At 38.3% G+C, this 18,356-nt stretch overlaps 1 protein-coding gene across 3 annotated transcripts in view; it reads left to right on the top strand.

Moving 5' to 3' along the window:
* Window positions 1-127: 127 nt before the first annotated feature.
* The window catches only part of LOC126425171 (uncharacterized), a 286,674-nt gene continuing 268,445 nt past the window's right edge, over window positions 128-18,356 (top strand). For all 3 annotated transcript variants that reach the window (XM_050088123.1, XM_050088124.1, XM_050088122.1), the window contains exons 1-2: window positions 128-230; window positions 12,498-12,623. In XM_050088123.1, the coding sequence (XP_049944080.1) occupies window positions 228-230; window positions 12,498-12,623 (129 nt within the window). In that variant the 5' untranslated portion in view covers window positions 128-227. The remainder of the gene's footprint in view (window positions 231-12,497; window positions 12,624-18,356) is intronic.

The raw sequence follows: 18,356 nt of genomic DNA, 5'->3' as shown, positions 1-18,356 counted from the left end.
TGCACTCAGCACACTTTAACTTTATGCTTTTTATCTAAATAATATGGATATTTCCAATATTTTGCCATGTAACCGCTCAATAAAGTACGGGGAGATAAGCTGACATCTAGCGGCCGTGTCGGAATTACGGACGCTGTGCCGATTACGGCTCCAAAAACCGCTCGATACGGAGTCGTTTGTGTCTCTTCCTCTGAGGCGACGCCTGAACGGATACATCCACTTTGGAAATGGTTAGTTTTACAGTAGACAAATGTTGCATATTTTTCGCTAGCAAGGCATAACTTCTCAAACTCCCATTTTGCATAGAATGTACTGTATATGCAAGCTTATTGTGTATGCAAAATCTGTTGCATGTAAAATTTGGTATGCGCAAAACTTAATTGAACAATGCATGAATACTGCAGTAATCTGTACCGTAGTTTTGGAAGTTTGTCTAAGTGTCTCGCAAAAGTGGAATCTTAGGAGCTAACGACAATAAGGGCTCTTGTGTAAGCCATGTTCTGTTAGTTTCAAGTTCCATAGATCATTTGAACGATTCTTTTATCGAAATCAGTTTGCAGGATATGTATACTTCATTAATGTTAACGTTAGTGAACACATTATTTTTAGTCCTACTCATGCGACCACACTATTTTTTTAATTTAATTTTTTATTTTAATTTTGTTTGTACTGACTACCAGTTTAAAGTAGAACTTCATCAGATTTAAAACTTGCTTCACTACCTGTCAGGCTTTTCCATTATTGAGCAAATGATAAAAAAAAAATTGTTTCTGCATATTGAACTCCTTTCTGAATCATTGACAACTTTAACAATGAGTAATGGGGGTTATTTTTCCGATAGTGTTGTAGATATTCCCATCAATATTCTAAAATTGTGACATTATTTATGACGAATTTAATTAGCGAATATATGTACTGTGACGGGGCAGTTAAAAAAATGTCTAGTTCCATGAAGAGGTGCCTGCATTATGTGAATGGGTGAACACCATACGTTATTCTTATAGCTCTCTGCTGTGCAATCAATACTTTGTTTCTAAGTGATGAGGTACCCCAGATTATTCCTTATGGCATTATTGAGTGGAAATTCGGAAAATATGTCAGGAGATTGATACGTTTGTTTCAAAGATTACCAGTTACATGAACAGCAAAAGCAGTCGAACTCAGTTGTTTGAGAAGCTCAGTAATATGCTTCATCCAGTTCAAATTTTCATCAATATGTTAACCGAAGAATTTGGAGATTTCTGACGCATTTACTGACCCCTGCTCATGTGCTACAACAATTGTTGGTATGACTGGGCGAAATTCAGAGCGAGTCTATTTTCAGTAAAACACTTAAGAATTCCGTGAAAAATCATTGTCAGCTCTATTGTTACTTTCTCTTTAACTGGATTTATTTTAACACCAATATCGTCTGCAAGGGGTACAAATTTTGCTTGTTGAATGTTAAGCGGAAGGCCACTCACGTAAATAAGGCATAGGAGTGGACCCACTGTGAAGTTCTAACATCTTAGGAAAACTTTGCCGTGACTAAAACTCAGTTCCTTGTTTATTTTCTCATCATTGTAGATGAGTGATGTTACACCATCATGAACGGGTTTCCATTTATTTTACTTAACTGCACGTTCTGGTATTAATGTTACTGTCTTATGCTGCAGCTGATGTTTCAAGACAGCTTGTTATCCGAATTTTTTTATTTGCTTGTTGGTTGGGTTTTCCGTATTATCGAAACTTTGAACCATATTTGCAACACACACATTTTCACTGATGTGACAGAAGAGAAAAACGAGATAGGTACCATCTCTTATCCAGAAAATACAATGCACTTTGGTACTTGTCAACATGACCAAGTGACGAGTCAATGATAGAATTGGCGACCAGTACATGAGAGAGAGGCTGGCAGAATTCAAGGTACTACACCCATATCCCATACCAGTGAGTTTGAGGTGTTATTTCCCACCGAAACTTAAAGTAATGTGTGAAACTTCACCAGTTGAGGAGGTTGCTGAGTCATGGATATGCGTATGCGAAAGAGCAAAAGTCTGAAACTTTCTGGCAGATTAAAACTGTGTGTCGGACTGAGACTCGAACTCGAGACCTTTGCCTTTTGTGGGCAAGTGCTCTACCAACTGAGCTACCCAAGCACAACTCATGCCCCGTCCTCACAGCTTTACTTCTGCCAGTACCTCGTCTCCTACCAGTTGGTAGAGCACTTGCCCGCGAAAGGCAAACGTCCCGAGTTTGAGTCTCGGTCCGGCACACAGTTTTAGTCTGCCAGAAAGTTTCATATCAGCGCACACTCCACTGCAGAGTGAAAATCTCATTCTGGAAACATGCACCAGGCTGTGGCTAAGCCATGTTTCCACAATATCCTTTCTTTCAGGAGTGCTAATTCTGCAGGGTTCGCAGGAGAGCTTCTGTAAAGTTTGGAAGGTAGGAGACGAGGTACTGGCAGAAGTAAAGCTGTGAGGACGGGGCATGAGTCGTACTTGGATAGCTCAGTTGCCTGCGAAAGGCGAGGGTCCCGAGTTCGAGTCTCGGTCTGGCACACAGTTTTAATCCGCCAGAAAGTTTCATATCAGCACACACTCCGCTGCAGAGTGAAAATCTCATTCTGGGGCAAAAGTCTGTCGATTGTTGGCAGTTTGAATGTACTGTGAATGATGCTGCTACTCATGCGTTATGGGATGTGAAGAATGATCGTGTGTGGTCATTGTGTATGCCTTTGGGGCCCCATTCAACAAATTAATGGCTGAGAGAAGTACTCCTTTGAGGGAACTGGGTGTGACCAACCGCAGATTGTGGCACATGTTGGAATAAATTATGCTTGTTATATGGGTTCCAAGGTCAAGTTTGGATCATCCCAGCAACTGGTTTTTCTGGTTAGCCGATTCTTGATCCAGTCCAATTAACGATAGCTTTAGGAGACCCCTAAGTGTTAAGTGTAAGATTTAAAGATATGGCCTCACAGATGAAACAATTCAAATCATAGCGATCATCTGCTGAAGCATTGCAACCAAGTCCCAGAGTTTGAAGCAGCCATAAAAAGGAGTGAAACTTTCTTAACACTGAGAACAGAAATCTGACCAAAACCCAAAATGGAAGTAGTGAAGTTTTTGGGCCAATCAATGTGTATATCAAAATGATAGGCTAGTGAGAATCCAAGATATTGTATCTGTGACAGTAGACAAGAAACTGAAGTCCACCGAAACAGTTGAAGATGCGAGTGAGATCATTTAGGCAAGGCGATACAGTATCAGTGGTGGGCATAGACATAAAATTGGGGCTTCTATTGAATGCTAGACTCTATGCTAGATGTAAATGAAGATTTTTGGGGAACTTCTACTAGCTAGTGCGTAATATTCCCAACGCAGTCTGTTGTCATTGGAAGAGACATTAATCACCCAACAGTGGGTTGGGATAATTACAGTTACGTATATGGTGGGTTGAGGAGGTTACTACTAAATAATACCATACGCTCTCTCTGAAAATTATTGTTCAGAAACACATTAATGATCACAATGTGTTTTGACAGAACAAATGGTAATAAATAGACCTGACTGCTTCAAGGATGTCCACACTGAAAATAGTATCGCCATCTGTAGGTATCAGGAGTATCTTATCTCAAAGAGGAACTTGAAACATTTAACTTTAGACAGGAAGTTTTAGAGAACTGTGACTGGTTTGAAAGAATAGTTGACCAAACACTGGATACATATGTACGTGATAGAACAATTCCTGATAGGAAGGGCCCTACATGGTAAACATTCACTGTAAAGAAACCACTACTATTTTGCAACAGGTGTAAAATAAGGCATAGGGCTATAAATAGGCAGTCTCAATGAAACATGTGTGGCCGTTGAAAGAGCGATACATGAAGCATTTAATGACAGCCGTGGTTGAGATTTAACAAATTATCTCTCATAGTACCAAAAGAAATTCCAGACATGTGTGCAGTCTGTCACTGGCACCTAAGTTAATATACAAACAGTAGTGGATGACACAGAAACTGAGGGTAACAAAGCAAAAAACAAATGCCAAATTCAGTTTTCAATGTTCTTTTGGAAATGAAAACTCAGGAGTAAAGATGTGGCTACTTCTCATGACAGTGCAAAGCATTGCAATAGTATTGGTAGCACATTTAGAAACAGCTGAAATTGAGCAAAGTCTCAAGGCTCAAATGAATTCCTGTCAGATTCTGTACAAAATGGCTCTGAGCACTATGGGACTTAACAGCTATGGTCATCAGTCATATTCTGTACAGAATTTGTAGCTGAGTGAATGCCCCTTCCCCTCCCATCCCCTCTTAACTTTGACATATTGTAGATCCCTCAAACAACAATGTACCCTAAGTGGTGGGAAGAAAGTTCAAGTAACACCCATCTATTAGAAGGATAGCAGAAATGAGCCACAAAAGAACTGTTCACTACCACATCCATCTGTTGCAAAATCTTACAACATACTCTTGAACACATTCAAGGCAAGGACAGTGGAATGTGGACAAACTGAATCATGTGATCTGAGGGGATTAGATTAGGAATAATACACTCAATTTTGTATATCAGTTTTACTACTTAACTGATGAGGGATAAAGTAGAGAATGTAAAACACAGACTTGCAGCAGCTAGAAAGACATTTCTAAAAAAGAGAAATATTTTAATATCTAATATAAATTTAAGTGTTAACAAGTCTTTTCTGAAAGCTTTTGTTTGAAGGGTAGCTCTGTACGTAAGTGAAACATGCACAATAAGCAGAAGCTTTTGAAAATTGGTGTTTTAGAAAAATGTTAATAATTTGGTGGGTAGAGCCAATAACTATTGATGAGCTACAGAGAATTGAGGGGAAAAGAGCATTATGGCAGTACTTGACAAGTACCAGGGATTGTTTGCTATAACTCATTTTGTGGCACCATGTGCTAACCAATTTACTAGTGGACTGGAGTGTGAAAAATGAAACAGGAGAAGAAAGTTTGAGCCAGTACACACATTCAAGTGGATATGGGGTGCACCAGTTATGCACAGGTGAAGAGGCTTGCACAGGACACATGAGGAGTTGTATAAAAAAACAAAGTGTGGACAGAAGACCATAACATCAACATTCTGAATGCAAACAAAATGAAAAATTTCAAACTTAATGATCACCTTCGTACTAATCATTATGGGTTCTAATACGCAGTCACGTGGTTACAGTATTTCTTGATTTTCAGACAGCATTTGACTCACTACCACACCAGCATTAATTAAGGAAATACATTAATTTGAGATATCAAACAAAATTTGTGACTGGATTGAGGATTTATTGATAGGAAGAATGCATCATATTAAGTTGGATAATGTTATCACTGACAGAAGTAGAAGTAATGTGAAGCATGTCCTAGTGAAGTGTGTTGGAATCCTTCCAGCTCATGTCACATATTAATGACCTGATAGATGATATTAACATTTTGCAGAAAATGCAGTTATCTGTCAGGAATACTATCAGAAGAGACTACAGAATACCCAGTCACACTTTGGTAATGTTTTCAAAGTGTTATGAAGAGTGGCAACCTGCTCTAAATGTTCAGAAAAGTGGAATTGTGCATTTCACAAAGCAGAGAAAAGTAGTGTCCAGTGTGTGCATTATCAGTGGGCTAGAATAGGAATTAGCCTACTAGTACTAGTAGGCCTATCTGGGTGTAAAAATTTCTGAGGATATGAAAAGGAATGATTGTACAGGTTCAGTCAGAGGTCAAGCGAGTGGCAGATTTTGGTTCAAGTATGGGATGCATGGAAAACGCTGTCAGTCTACTAAGATGATAGCTTACAAAACAATTGTGCCCTGTTGTTCTTGTTGTTGTTGTTGTGGTCTTCAGTCCTGGGACTGGTTTGATCCAGCTCTCCATGCTACCCTATCCTGTGCAAGCTTCTTCATCTCCCAGTACCTACTGCAGCCTACATCCTTCTGAATCTGCTTAGTGTATTCATCTCTTGGTCTCCCTCTATGATATTTACCCTCCACGCTGCCCTCCAATGCTAAATTTGTGATCCCTTGATGCCTCAGAACATGTCCTACTAACCGTTCCCTTCTTTTTGTCAAGTTGCACCACAAACTCCTCTTCTCTGCAATTCAATTCAATACTTCATCATTAGTTATGTGATCTATCCATCTAATCTTCAGCATTCTTCTGTAGCACCACATTTCGAAAGCTTCTATTCTCTTCTTGTCCAAACAATTTATCGTCCACGTTTCACTTCCATACATGGCTACACTCCATACAAATATTTTCAGAAACGACTTCCTGACACTTAAATCTATACTCAATGTTAACAAATTTCTCTTCTTCAGAAACGCTTTCCTTGCCATTGCCAATCTACATTTTATATCTTCTCTACTTTGACCATTGTCAGTTACTTTGCTCCCCTAATAGCAAAACTCCTTTACTACTTTAAGTGTCTCATTTCCTAATGTAATTCCCTCAGCATCACCCGACTTCATTCGACTACATTCCATTATCCTCGTTTTCCTTTTGTTGATGTTCATCGTATATCCTCCTTTTAAGACACTACCCATTCTGTTCAACTGCTCTTCCAACTCCTTTGCTCTCTCTGATAGAATTACAATGTCATCAGCGAACCTCAAAGTTTTTATTTCTTCTCCATGGATTTTAATACCTAATCTGAATTTTTCTTTTGTTTCCTTTACTGCTTGCTCAATATACAGATTGAATAACATCGGGGAGAGACTACAACCCTGTCTCACTCCCTTCCCACCACTGATTCCCTTTCATGCCCCTCGACTCATAACTGCCATCTGGTTTCTGTACAAATTCTAAATTTACTTTCGCTCACTGTATTTTACCACCTTTACAATTTGAAAGAGAGTACTCCAGTCAACATTGTCAAAAGCTCTAACTCTACAAATGCTAGAAATGTAGGTTTGCCTTTCCTTAATCTTTCTTCTAAGATAAGTCGTAACGTCAGTATTGCCTCACGTGTTCCAAAGTTTCTACGGAATCCAAACTGATCTTCCCCGAGGTCGGCTTCTACCAGTTTTTCCTTTCATCTGTAAAGAATTTGTGTTAGTATTTTGCAGCTGTGACTTATTAAACTGATAGTTCGGTAATTTACACATCTGTCAACACCTGCTTTCTTTGGGGGCTGGCTCTGAGCACTATGGGACTTAACATATAGCTTTCTTTGGGATTGGAATTATTATATTCTTCTTGAAGTCTGAGGGTATTTCGCCTGTCTCATACATCTTGCTCACCAGATGGTAGAGTTTTGTCAGGACTGGCTCTCCCAAGGGCGTCAGTAGTTCTAATGGAATGTTGTCTACTCCTGGGGCCTTGTTTCAACTCAGGTCTTTCAGTGCTCTGTCAAACTCTTCACACAGTATCGTATCTCCCATTTCATCTTCATCCATTGCTTGATGCCTTACACTGTGTTGTATCTACTGAAGCTTTTTTTAGCTGGGTTACACCACAAGTTGCTTTCTTCCCATTTGCTGTCCAAATAGCACATCTTATCTTCTACTCTTCTTGTCACATTTTCAAATCTGATTCCCTCAGCACAACATGTTTTAATTTCTGGAATGAAGTTTGAAGGGTAGGTGCCAAGATACTCGAGAATTGAAGCTGTGAGGACATGGCCCGAGTCGTGCTTGGGTAGCTGTCAGCAGAGAACTTGCCCACAAAAGACACAGGCCTCGAGTTCAAGTTTCAGTCCAGCATACATTTTTAATCTGCCATGAGGTTTCATGGTTTAATTTTACTACATTCCTTCATCCAAGTTTTACTCTTATTGATGTTCATCTTATAACATATTTTCAAGGCACTATTCATTCAATTCAACTGATATTCCTAGTTCTTTGCTGTTTCTGTCAGAATTACAGCTGCAGCAGTAATCATTAAAGCTTTTCATTTTTCTTCCCTCAACACTTCAATGTACGGATTGAATAATAAGGGTTATATGCTTCTACCCTGTGTCACTCCCTGCTCATTTACTGCCTCCCGTTACAATTTTTCGACACTCAGGACTGCTTTGTGTAGAAATTGTAGTTAACCTTTTATCTCTCTTTATTTATCTCTGAAACTTCAGAATTTTATATGTACATGACATCATTGTCAAACTCTTTTAAATCTTCAAATACTATAATTATACATTTGCTTTTCTTCAATCTGTCTTCAGCAGTAATGATTTGGATCAGTTTTGCTTCTGTGATTTCCTTATTTCTTCCAGACCAGCTATTTTCTGGACATATTTTGTGTCAGTAATTTGTAACCACAGCTTACTAAACTGATGGTCCAGTAATACACCTATTGGTACCTGCCTTCTTCGTAACTGGGACTGTTACATTCTTCTTACAGTCTGGGGATATTTCACTTGTCTCATACATCCTTTATACTGGCTGGAATAGCGTTGTCATGATTGGTTCTCCATAGGCTTTTAAATTCTGACGGAGTGTTGTCTGCTCCAGGTGCCTTGTTTCAACTTAGGTCTTTCATTCATCTGTCAAATAATTCTCAATCATCACTTTTGGATGTATTCCTTCCTGTTTCAGCTTATCCTTCCTTTGTTTGTACTGGCTTCTCATTAGCTATCTTGATGTTCATGTGGGTACTTTTCCTATTTCAAAGGTTTATTTAATGTTCCTGTACATGGTATCCATCTTTCTTATGCTTTTACAGCTCTGTATCTCTCTGTTAGCACTTTGTGGTTTTTTTTTTGAAATTCCTGTCAAATTCTTTTTTAGGAGTGTGTACTTCATTTTGCATGTTTCATTTGTTGCATCTTTAAATTTTCTCCTTTGACCAGTCAAATATAATATATCCTGTGTGACTGTAGAATTTGTGCTGGCCCTTTCTTTGTAACTGTTTGATCCTCTCCTACTGCCACTATTTATCTAGCAAAGCTACTCATACCTTTTGTGTCGTATTCCTTCCTCCCATTTCAAATAGACGTAATCTAATTCTCTGTTTTACAGCCAGTGAAGCTCAGATTGTTTCAACTTATCCATGTCCTATCTTCTTAATTTCCTAGCTTTCTTCAATTTGTCAAGATTTAGTTTATGTTTTTCAATCAAAATAATGTAGTTACAGTTCACATCTGCTCCTGCAGATGTTATGCAGTTTGGAACTGGAGTTTTAAGTCTCACATTACATGATGGCATGATAGTCTTAAACCTACAAATGTCTTTAGGCCTTTTCCATATATACTGCTTTCTTCCATTATTTTTGAATGCATTGTTTACAGTGGTTAAATTGAGCTCTGTACAAAATTCTAGCAGTTAGTTTCCTTGTTTGTTCCTTACTCCTGATTCATGTCCTAAAATTTTTCCTTCTTCCATCATTATGTTACAGGCCACTGTTGTTGTGGTCTTCAGTCCAGAGACTGGTTTGATGCAACTCTCCATGCTACTCTATCCTGTGCAAGCTTCTTCATCTCCCAGTACCTACTGCAGCCTACATCCTTCTGAATCTGTTCAGTGTATTCATCTCTTGGTCTCCCTCTACGATTTTTACCCTCCGCACTGCCCTCCAATACTAAATTGGTGATCCCTTGATGCCTCAGAATATGTACTACCAACCAGTCCCTTCTTCTAGTCAAGTTGTGCCACAAACTCCTCTTCTCCCCAATGCTATTCAGTACCTCCTCATTAGTTATATAATCTACCCATCTAACCTTCAGCGTTCTTCTGTAGCACCACACTTCGCAAGCTTCTATTCTCTTTTTGTCTAAACTATTTATTGTCCACGTTTCACTTCCATACATGGCTACACTCCATACAAATACTTTCAGAAACAATTTCCTGACACTTAAATCTATACTCGATGTTAACAAATTTCTCTTCTTCAGAAACGCTTTCCTTGCCATTGCCAGTCTACATTTTATATCCTCTCTACTTTGACCATCATCAGTTATTTTGCTCCCCAAATAGCAAAACTCCTTTACTACTTTAAGTGTCTCATTTCCTAATCTAATTCCCTCTCAGCATCACCCGATTTAATTCGACTACATTCCATTACCCTCATTTTGCATTTGTTGATGTTCATCTTATTTCCTCCTGTCAAGACACTGTCCATTCTATTCAGCTGCACTTCCAGGTCCTTTGCTGTCTCTGACAGAATTACAATGTCATCAGCGAACCTCAAAGTTTTAATTTCTTCTCCATGGATTTTAATTCCTATGAATGTCTCTTTTGTTCCCTTCATTGCTTGCTCAGTATACAGGTTGAATAACATCGGGGATAGGCTACAACCCTGTCTCACTCCCTTCCCAACCACTGCTTCCCTTTCATGTCCTGCGACTCTTATAACTGCCATCTGGTTTCTGTAAAAATTGTAAATAGCCTTTCGTTCCCTGTATTTTACCCCTGCCACCTTCAGAATTTGAAAGAGTGCATTCCAGTCAACATTGTCAAAAGCTAGAAACGTAGGTTGCCCTTTCCTTAATCTATTTTCTAAGATAAGTCGTAGGGTCAGTATTGCCTCACGTGTTCCAACATTTCTACAGAATCCAATCTGATCTTCCCCGAGGTCGACATCTACCAGTTTTTCCATTCATCTGTAAAGAATTCATGTTAGTATTTTGCAGCCATGGCTTATTAAACTGATAGTTCGGTAATTTTCACATCTGTCAACCCCTGCTTTCTTTGGGATTGGAATTATTATATTCTTCTTTAAGTCTGAGGGCATTTCGCCTGTCTCATACATGTTGCTCACCAGATGGTAGAGTTTTGTCTGGACTGGCTCTCCCAAGGCTATCAGTAGTTCTAATGGAACGCTGTCTACTCCCGAGGCCTTGTTTCAACTTAGGTCTTTCAGTGCTCTGTCAAACTCTTCACACAGTATCATATCTCCCATTTCATCTTCATCTTCATCCTCTTCCATTTCCATAATCACAGTTAAATTTTCAACTCCTTTGATGTACTGAATACTTTGTTTCATTTCATCTTTCCTTTTCTATTCAGTCTCTTCATAATCAGCACAGGTAGAAGTCATGTATACTGTAGTGGATTGTGGCTTTGTGTATATATTGCCTCTGATATTGGTACAATATGCTGTTCATGGTAGTTCAAATTTATGTTTTCTTATTCGTTATTAAACTTACTCCTGCTGAACCCCAAATAATTTTTCTCTTTACACTCACTTTGCCAATTTTTTGTTAGGTTGGCAATGTAAATTGTTAATATGTTTAGCTATACATCTATATCAGGTAAACTGGAATTATGTTTAAAATTTTCAGTTCTGTTTATTGGCATTATGCAGTAGTGATAACTCTGTTTATGCTTCTTCAGAAACCTGCATCCGTATTTCCCATTTCCTCTAGAGCAGACACTCACGTTTTGTGTAAAATGGCTTTCATTTTTAAGATTCCGTACCACAGTTGATACAAACAGAACCCTTATAGGATCACTTTGTTGTGCGTGTCTGTCTGTCTGACTGTTCAGAACCGTTTTTTCCAGGAATAAATAGATGTATCAACCTGAAATTTACGTCAAAAACTAAGGTCTGTTGTCCTTTGGCAGTTGAATGGTCTTACACTGCTAAATCAATGAAACAAAAGGATGCCGTCATTTGTCACGTATTTTGATACTTCCAAACTGACTCATCAGAACCCTATAGGGGTCTTCCCCTTGATATAGAATCTCGTAATTCGGCAAGAAGAAAGGTTTCAAAGTACAACTAAAGGGAAAAAAATCAGAAATCTGTTAATTTATAATTATATTATATGAAAAAATATTTCTTTTATCATTTCTTATCTGACTTTAAACTTGAAATTAAAACATTTTGAAAAGTCTTGGGGTCTGGGGACCGATATCTTGCCAGTATGAATGTTGAGGCAAAAATCATCAAGGTTCTTAATTCCTGGAATGGATGAACTGTCTCTGTACATAATTAAGTTTGTGAGTGTGAGAGTCCTACTCACACCAGCCTAATTTTTTTTTTTTTTTAATTTTGTCTCAATATGGATCATTTTCTAGGTTTCATGTTCCCTTCCCATTCTCCTTCTTTTCCTCCATACAAAATACAAACAGAGGCACATAATGTGTGTACCCTATTGCTCCACCCAGGTTTGTTTTTAAGAAGTAAAGGCAGTTACTATTGACAACTGAAACTTGTACCAGTCAGAAGAGTAGCCGTTTGCCGAATTTGCTCTTAAATATATCCCTTTCTTAATACTAAGCTGTTCTGTCAAGTTCTACACTTTAAAAATTTTATATGCTGTACAATAACACTGAACTCACTGTTCAGTATAATCAGTTACGAAGTGTTTGAGAAAGGGAGATCTGTTAACAAATGGCATGTTGGATTATACCTTGGGTTCTTCAGCCAATATTTCTTGCATGATTTTTCTGGCTTTTTTGCTTTAGTCAAATAAAACAAAAACAAAATTCTCCTTTGAATGCAGGCTAGAATTCCCCATCCACAGATCTAAAACTTTTTGCCTACTTTCTTGTAGTGTATGCTTTGTTTGCAGTTTGTTCTTTGTAATTTGTCTACAGTTATATTTTTCTTACAGGAGAATGTTCAAGAAAAACATGAAAGTCCTGCATATAATGAAACTGAAATCCGTCATTATGAAACTGACTACAGTAATGACGAAACTGAAATCAGTCAGTATGAAACTGAAATCAGTGAAGAGCCAGTAAGTAACACTAATATGAGCAATTATGTTTGTTAACTTCTGGAGACTATATCAGAAACAACAAGTAATTTTATCGAGAAAGGAGAAAGAATAAATTACCTAATATCTTCAGCTCTTTAGTTGTCCAAACATTTTTCAGTAACTTTATCCAATATCAGTGTGTGTGAAGCTTTATAGGCTTTAAATGTGACAGTTTTCTCTAGTTCCTATGACATTATTTTAAGACTAAAAGCTATAATACTTTCTACGTGGTTGTCACTTTTAAGTACCTTACTTAAGTCTTGAAGTCAACAGGGTTGCATTTTGTACATTTTATGGTCAGTCATCTTGTGTGGTTCCTTTTTTTTGTGTTGTTTAGAGAATGGTTTAACCTTTTTTTGTGATGTGACCACTATTTGATTTCATCAGTCTGCAATGACAATGCATCCTTCTAGCCTTTTACTTTAGTCCACTCTCGGGGCTTTCGTGGCGTAGAGTGAAGTCACATTAGCTACTTCTGCCAAAATCATTGCACTTGTAAATATGTGTGGCACGTGAGACAAATCACATGACCTACTGCTCTGTAGATGGAATTGGAAATACTTGGTGTTGGATCCAGATTAAATCTTTGCACTGAAATCTGTCTAAATAAGGATCACTGGCCTGTATTTCTTGCAAGACACGATTTAACTTGTCATTACTACAAAGCAATAATTAAAATCCCATTAGCTATGTAACCACTCTAAGATACCGAGATCTGACCACTGGACTGGAATATGCATACTGCTAACAGTTTAATATACTAGCTCCAGCTGGCTCCTCAAAACATCTGAAAAAATCTGCTCAACAACAGAATAGGAAAACGGTTCAAAACATTAGGTCAGAAGACACACTCCAAGATTTCCATGTAAACAAATGAAATTTATTTTCTTGAGTTAAGTCTTGCAGAGTCTGCTTTGCTCTGCAGATTCTGCCTCCAGCCGGCTATTAGGTCCACACTCTAAGGTGCCTCTTCTTCTTGAGTACCTGCATTCTCACCAAAAGGGAAAACATACCTAGAATAACTGGAAAAAAGTACACAAAATTGCACTCGTGCACATGTTCAAGCAATTCGGAGTCTTGTAGTCTTCCCATATATGCAAAATAACTGTGTTAAGCACAAAGAATTAACAACTCTGGATTTTTTAAAAAATACCAACTCCACTGTACAGAGTCCACAACTTGCCAACTCAGCTGTGTGAGAGCTGCCAGTGGACTTCTTCAATTTAGTGAGCTCTCAATCACTTGACAAAACTATTGCAGCATTGAGGTCTTTCAGCTAATCAGAATCAGGAGCTGTAATATAGACATTTCCATTGTTTTTTTTTCTCCAAGCACTAAAAGAACTTTCTGCCAGTGTCTTCAGATATTCCTATCGAATGGGGGTTGGTAACTGCTAGCCATTATGGGAAATCACAAACTAGCCATGCAGGCCCCAGCGCAAACCATTTATGAGGTAGGGATTAGTGACCAAGATATTATAACAGCGATGATGATTACCACAATTGAATGATCAGTGTGCCATCTGCAGGCTGGAGGAAACCTTCACCCGGATAGTGGCTCTGGTGTGCGCACACACTTTACCCATCTGAAAGCACAATAGTGAGGGTAAGTACTGTGTTACGCACCTTTTCTTGTGAACTCCACATTCTCAGTTAATAAAATCCTGGATGGAAGAAATGGATCTGCACCACACATTTGTAAGTCATTTATGGGACTGTAATCTGGCATGGTAATCTTATGGCCGTACAACCTGGAAGTACTGAAGATGATATAGACACAGCAGTTGTTTAGTATGAACCACTCAGAGATGGGAATGATTGAGTGTTCTGTTGCTGCTAATCATCACATAGTGATCCAAGATTTTTGTTTACTAAATGTGACCCCCATTCCCCCATCTCAGGTGTGCAAACTGAGTGAGGCAGTCCACTATTTACTACTTGGGGTGCCAGTGAGCTTGTGACCATAAGAAAATTGAAGATTTGTTGTAATAGCATGTTGGTTTGTTTCCCAACACATTGATATTTTTCAGTGTAAAGGGTGTGGGCCTGCAGGGTGCTTTCTTTTGCTGACCCATAGAAAAATATCATCTCCATCTCTGTACATAGTCTGAAAGCCATCATATGTTGGCTGAAGATACCTTTCACGTCATTTTCCTTCCTGAGCCACTTGCAAATAGACCGAGGAAGATATGATTGACTGTATGCCTCCATGTGAGCCCTAATTTCTCTTATCTTCATGGTCCTTCTGTAAACTGGTGGCGGTATAATTATTCTCCAATCATCTTCAAATACTGATCCTCTATATTTTCTCAGTAGCGTTCTATGAAAAGAATTTTGCCTTCCCTCTTGGAATTCTCCATTTAGTTCCCAAAGTACCTTCCTATTAGAATTCCAAATTATTCACACAACTTAAATTTGATGCCCTCTTCGTAACACCCTACTTGTGCATGGATCGAACCTACTAGTAACAAATCTAACAGCCTGCCTCTGAAATGCTCCAATGCCTTTGTTTAACGTGATCCAGTGGAGATTCCAAACTATTGATCACTACTCATGAATCGGTCACATTAGTGTTGTATATGTTGTTTCCTTTACAGATGAAACAACTTCCCAAAAATTCTCCCAATAAACTGAAGTCGACAATTCCCCTTCACTACTACACTCATGACATGCTCATTCCATTTCTTATCACTCTGCAATGTCATGCCTAGATATTTAATTGAAGTGGCTGCATCAAGCAGGACACTTCTATTGCTATATTTGAACATTACAGTATTGTTTTTCCTACTCATTGTATTAACTTACTTTTTTTTGCATTTAGAGTTAGCTGCCATTCATCAAATCAACTAGACATTTTGTGTTAGTTATCTTGTATCACCTGTCACTCAACAAAAACACTGTTCCATACACAACAGAATCATCAACAAACAGCAGCAGATTACTTCTCATCCTGTCATCAGTGATGATACTCTTCATACTGATGAATACTTGCAGTTGAGGACAACACACTGGGTTCTATTATTTAAGAAATCTTCAAGCTACTCATTCATGTACCTTTGTTACCAGTCTGCAGTGGGGTACCATGTGAAATGCTTTTTGGAAATCAAGTAATATGGACTCTGCCTGTTGCCCTTCATTTGTGGTTTGCAGGGTGATATGTGAGAGAAAGGCAAGCTCAGCTAAGCAGAAGCAATGCTTTCTAAATCCATGCTGATTTGTGGACATAAGATAATCTGTCTCAAAGAAACTGAGTATATTCCAGCATATAATATACTAAAAAATTCAACAGCAAACAAATGTTAAGAATATTGGTCTGTAATTTTGTGGGTCCTTTCTTGTATCCTACTTGTATATGAGAGTCACCCACACTTTTTCCCAGTCACTAGGGATATTGCGATGGACAAGAGATTTGTGATAAATGGAAGCTAGGCAAGATACCAGTGCCACCTGGACCTGGCAGCTTATTGGTTGTCAACTCTTGCTTGTCAGTTCTGGCACTGAGTTCTCAGTGCCTATTACTATGTCCTCCATACGGGGTCTGTAAAATGGTCAAACAATGGTATGATTGTATGATTCTGTATGAAACATTTCTTACACAAAATTTAAAATTTCAGCTTTTCATTTACTATCTTCTATTGTCACACCAAACTGGTCACATAATGACTAGAGAGAACCGTTCCCCCAATTGACAATTTTATGTAGGACCAGAATTTTCTTGCGTTCTCAGCAAAATCTTTTAACAATGGTAGTTATTATATCCTTCATGCATTGATCATTTCACAGACACACAAATCTCTACTGACTCATCCCTGTCATCATTTGCACATTCTTTTTTGAACCAAGAATGCTACAGTCTTCCCTTTCTCAGCATATCCTGAATATTATTATTAAGCTGCAGTGGATGTTTTCTATCCATAATCAACTTATCCGGCACATACTTCTCAAGAGTGCGATTTACAATCCATTTTACCTATACTCATAATTGCTCAACGCTAATCAGACTGGAACTAAATGATATACATTCATTGTGTAAGTAGGATACTAACAACTGCTTTCATGCTCTTTCTTGCAAAAATACTCCCCCGGTGTTGTTTGATGGATTTATTAATTGTGGTAATCATCATCGCTGTGATAATATCATGGTCACTAATCCCTACCTCTATACTGACACTATTGATATGGTTAGGCCGGTTTGTGTCTACAATGTCTAAAATATTTCCAATGCTTGTGAGCCGTCAAACTAGCTGCTGAAGATAATTTTTTGAAAATGTGTTCATAAGTACGTTACAAGACTGCCTGTCTATACCCTCTGCAGCAAATCCATAGATGTCTCAGTCTCTACTCAGAAGACTAGTCCCCTCTAACTGATGTTGCATGATATGGGTGTTAACTCGCTACTGACAGGGGGACGCCACGACTTTAGGATCACAGATTTGCTTGAAACACTGTACACCTGTAGTAGACCATTGAAACAATATAACATGTAGGTAAGAAGGTGGCAATTCCAAGAAAATCACAAGAGAAGTTTTACACGTCCGTTATGTGGCTTATGTATCTGTGTGTAGGTGCTGGGCTTTGGAGTTCATGGTGGTCAAGTGGTTAGCCTTCAAGCTTCTTCTGACAAACATGTGTGAGGCAATGGTTTGATTCCCACTCAGAATTAATTTTCAATCTATATTTTTTTCACACTGGCCATTTTATTTAATTTATGACATTTGAGAGGTAATACAATTTTTAAAAAACTGTCAATAAGTAAACAATGAAACGCATAGAGCTTTTCTGTCATGATTTGCGAATCCCTTATACTTCCAATCTGGTAAGGTACCCGAAACTACTTTGCACATCAATACTTGGAGCTGCAAACACAGACTCTGGCCCCATTTGGCAGTTAACCTGTGTAGTGGTGAAACGTTGCTAATGTAGCAAGAACAAATAGTGTAGATGCAATTTTTTTTAATATCACAGAATTTACACTCCTACTACGAAAATTAAGTTTGAGCAGGAGTGAACTGTCACCTCCCACACACTCATCTTAGAATGCTCGAATACAAACCAGTTAACCACCACGAACTTTAAAACGCCCGGCACCTACACACAGATACGTAAGCCACACAATAGGTGCATAAAACAGCTCTTGTGATTTTCTCAGAATTGCAACAGTATTACTAATTGCTCATTATGTTGTGTTATGGCCTACTAAGGTGTACAAAGTTACCCATGATCCCAATGTTAGGGCCTCTCTTTGTAAGAGTAGACTTTCTTCGAATGACTCTAAAAATGACAGGGCGTAATTGAATGGCAGGTAAAAATGTTCGACAATTAACTTGATTTTACCTAGAACTGTAATATGCGTACATATAATTTCACTGTCTCATGCAAATAATGACCTCAGTAGAGACTGTAATAAACTCTCCTCCTGCTCCTCTTTTGGTATCTAATCTGTCTTTCAGGCATACATTCGATGATTTCCTAAATATTCCCAAGCTTTCTACTTCAGTTTCAGCCAGGTCTTGGTCCTGCGAAAAAATTGAGTGTGACAAATTGCCTGGAGGGCAATAAATTCGATAACTTTGTTACAAATACTTTGACAATTTAGTGACAATATTTTAACAGTCATAGTGTTTTTACTCTGCATTTGTATGTAGGAACACTGTAATAACAATTCAGGACACATGTGGAGGAACTCTGTCTCTTATATCAGGTTAGACCACTT

Source organism: Schistocerca serialis, chromosome 10 (genome assembly GCF_023864345.2).
Source record: "Schistocerca serialis cubense isolate TAMUIC-IGC-003099 chromosome 10, iqSchSeri2.2, whole genome shotgun sequence".
Taxonomy (NCBI): domain Eukaryota; kingdom Metazoa; phylum Arthropoda; class Insecta; order Orthoptera; family Acrididae; genus Schistocerca; species Schistocerca serialis.
The sequence above is the reverse complement of the archived record's forward strand: the minus strand, read 5'-3'. Positions and strand labels throughout refer to the sequence as shown.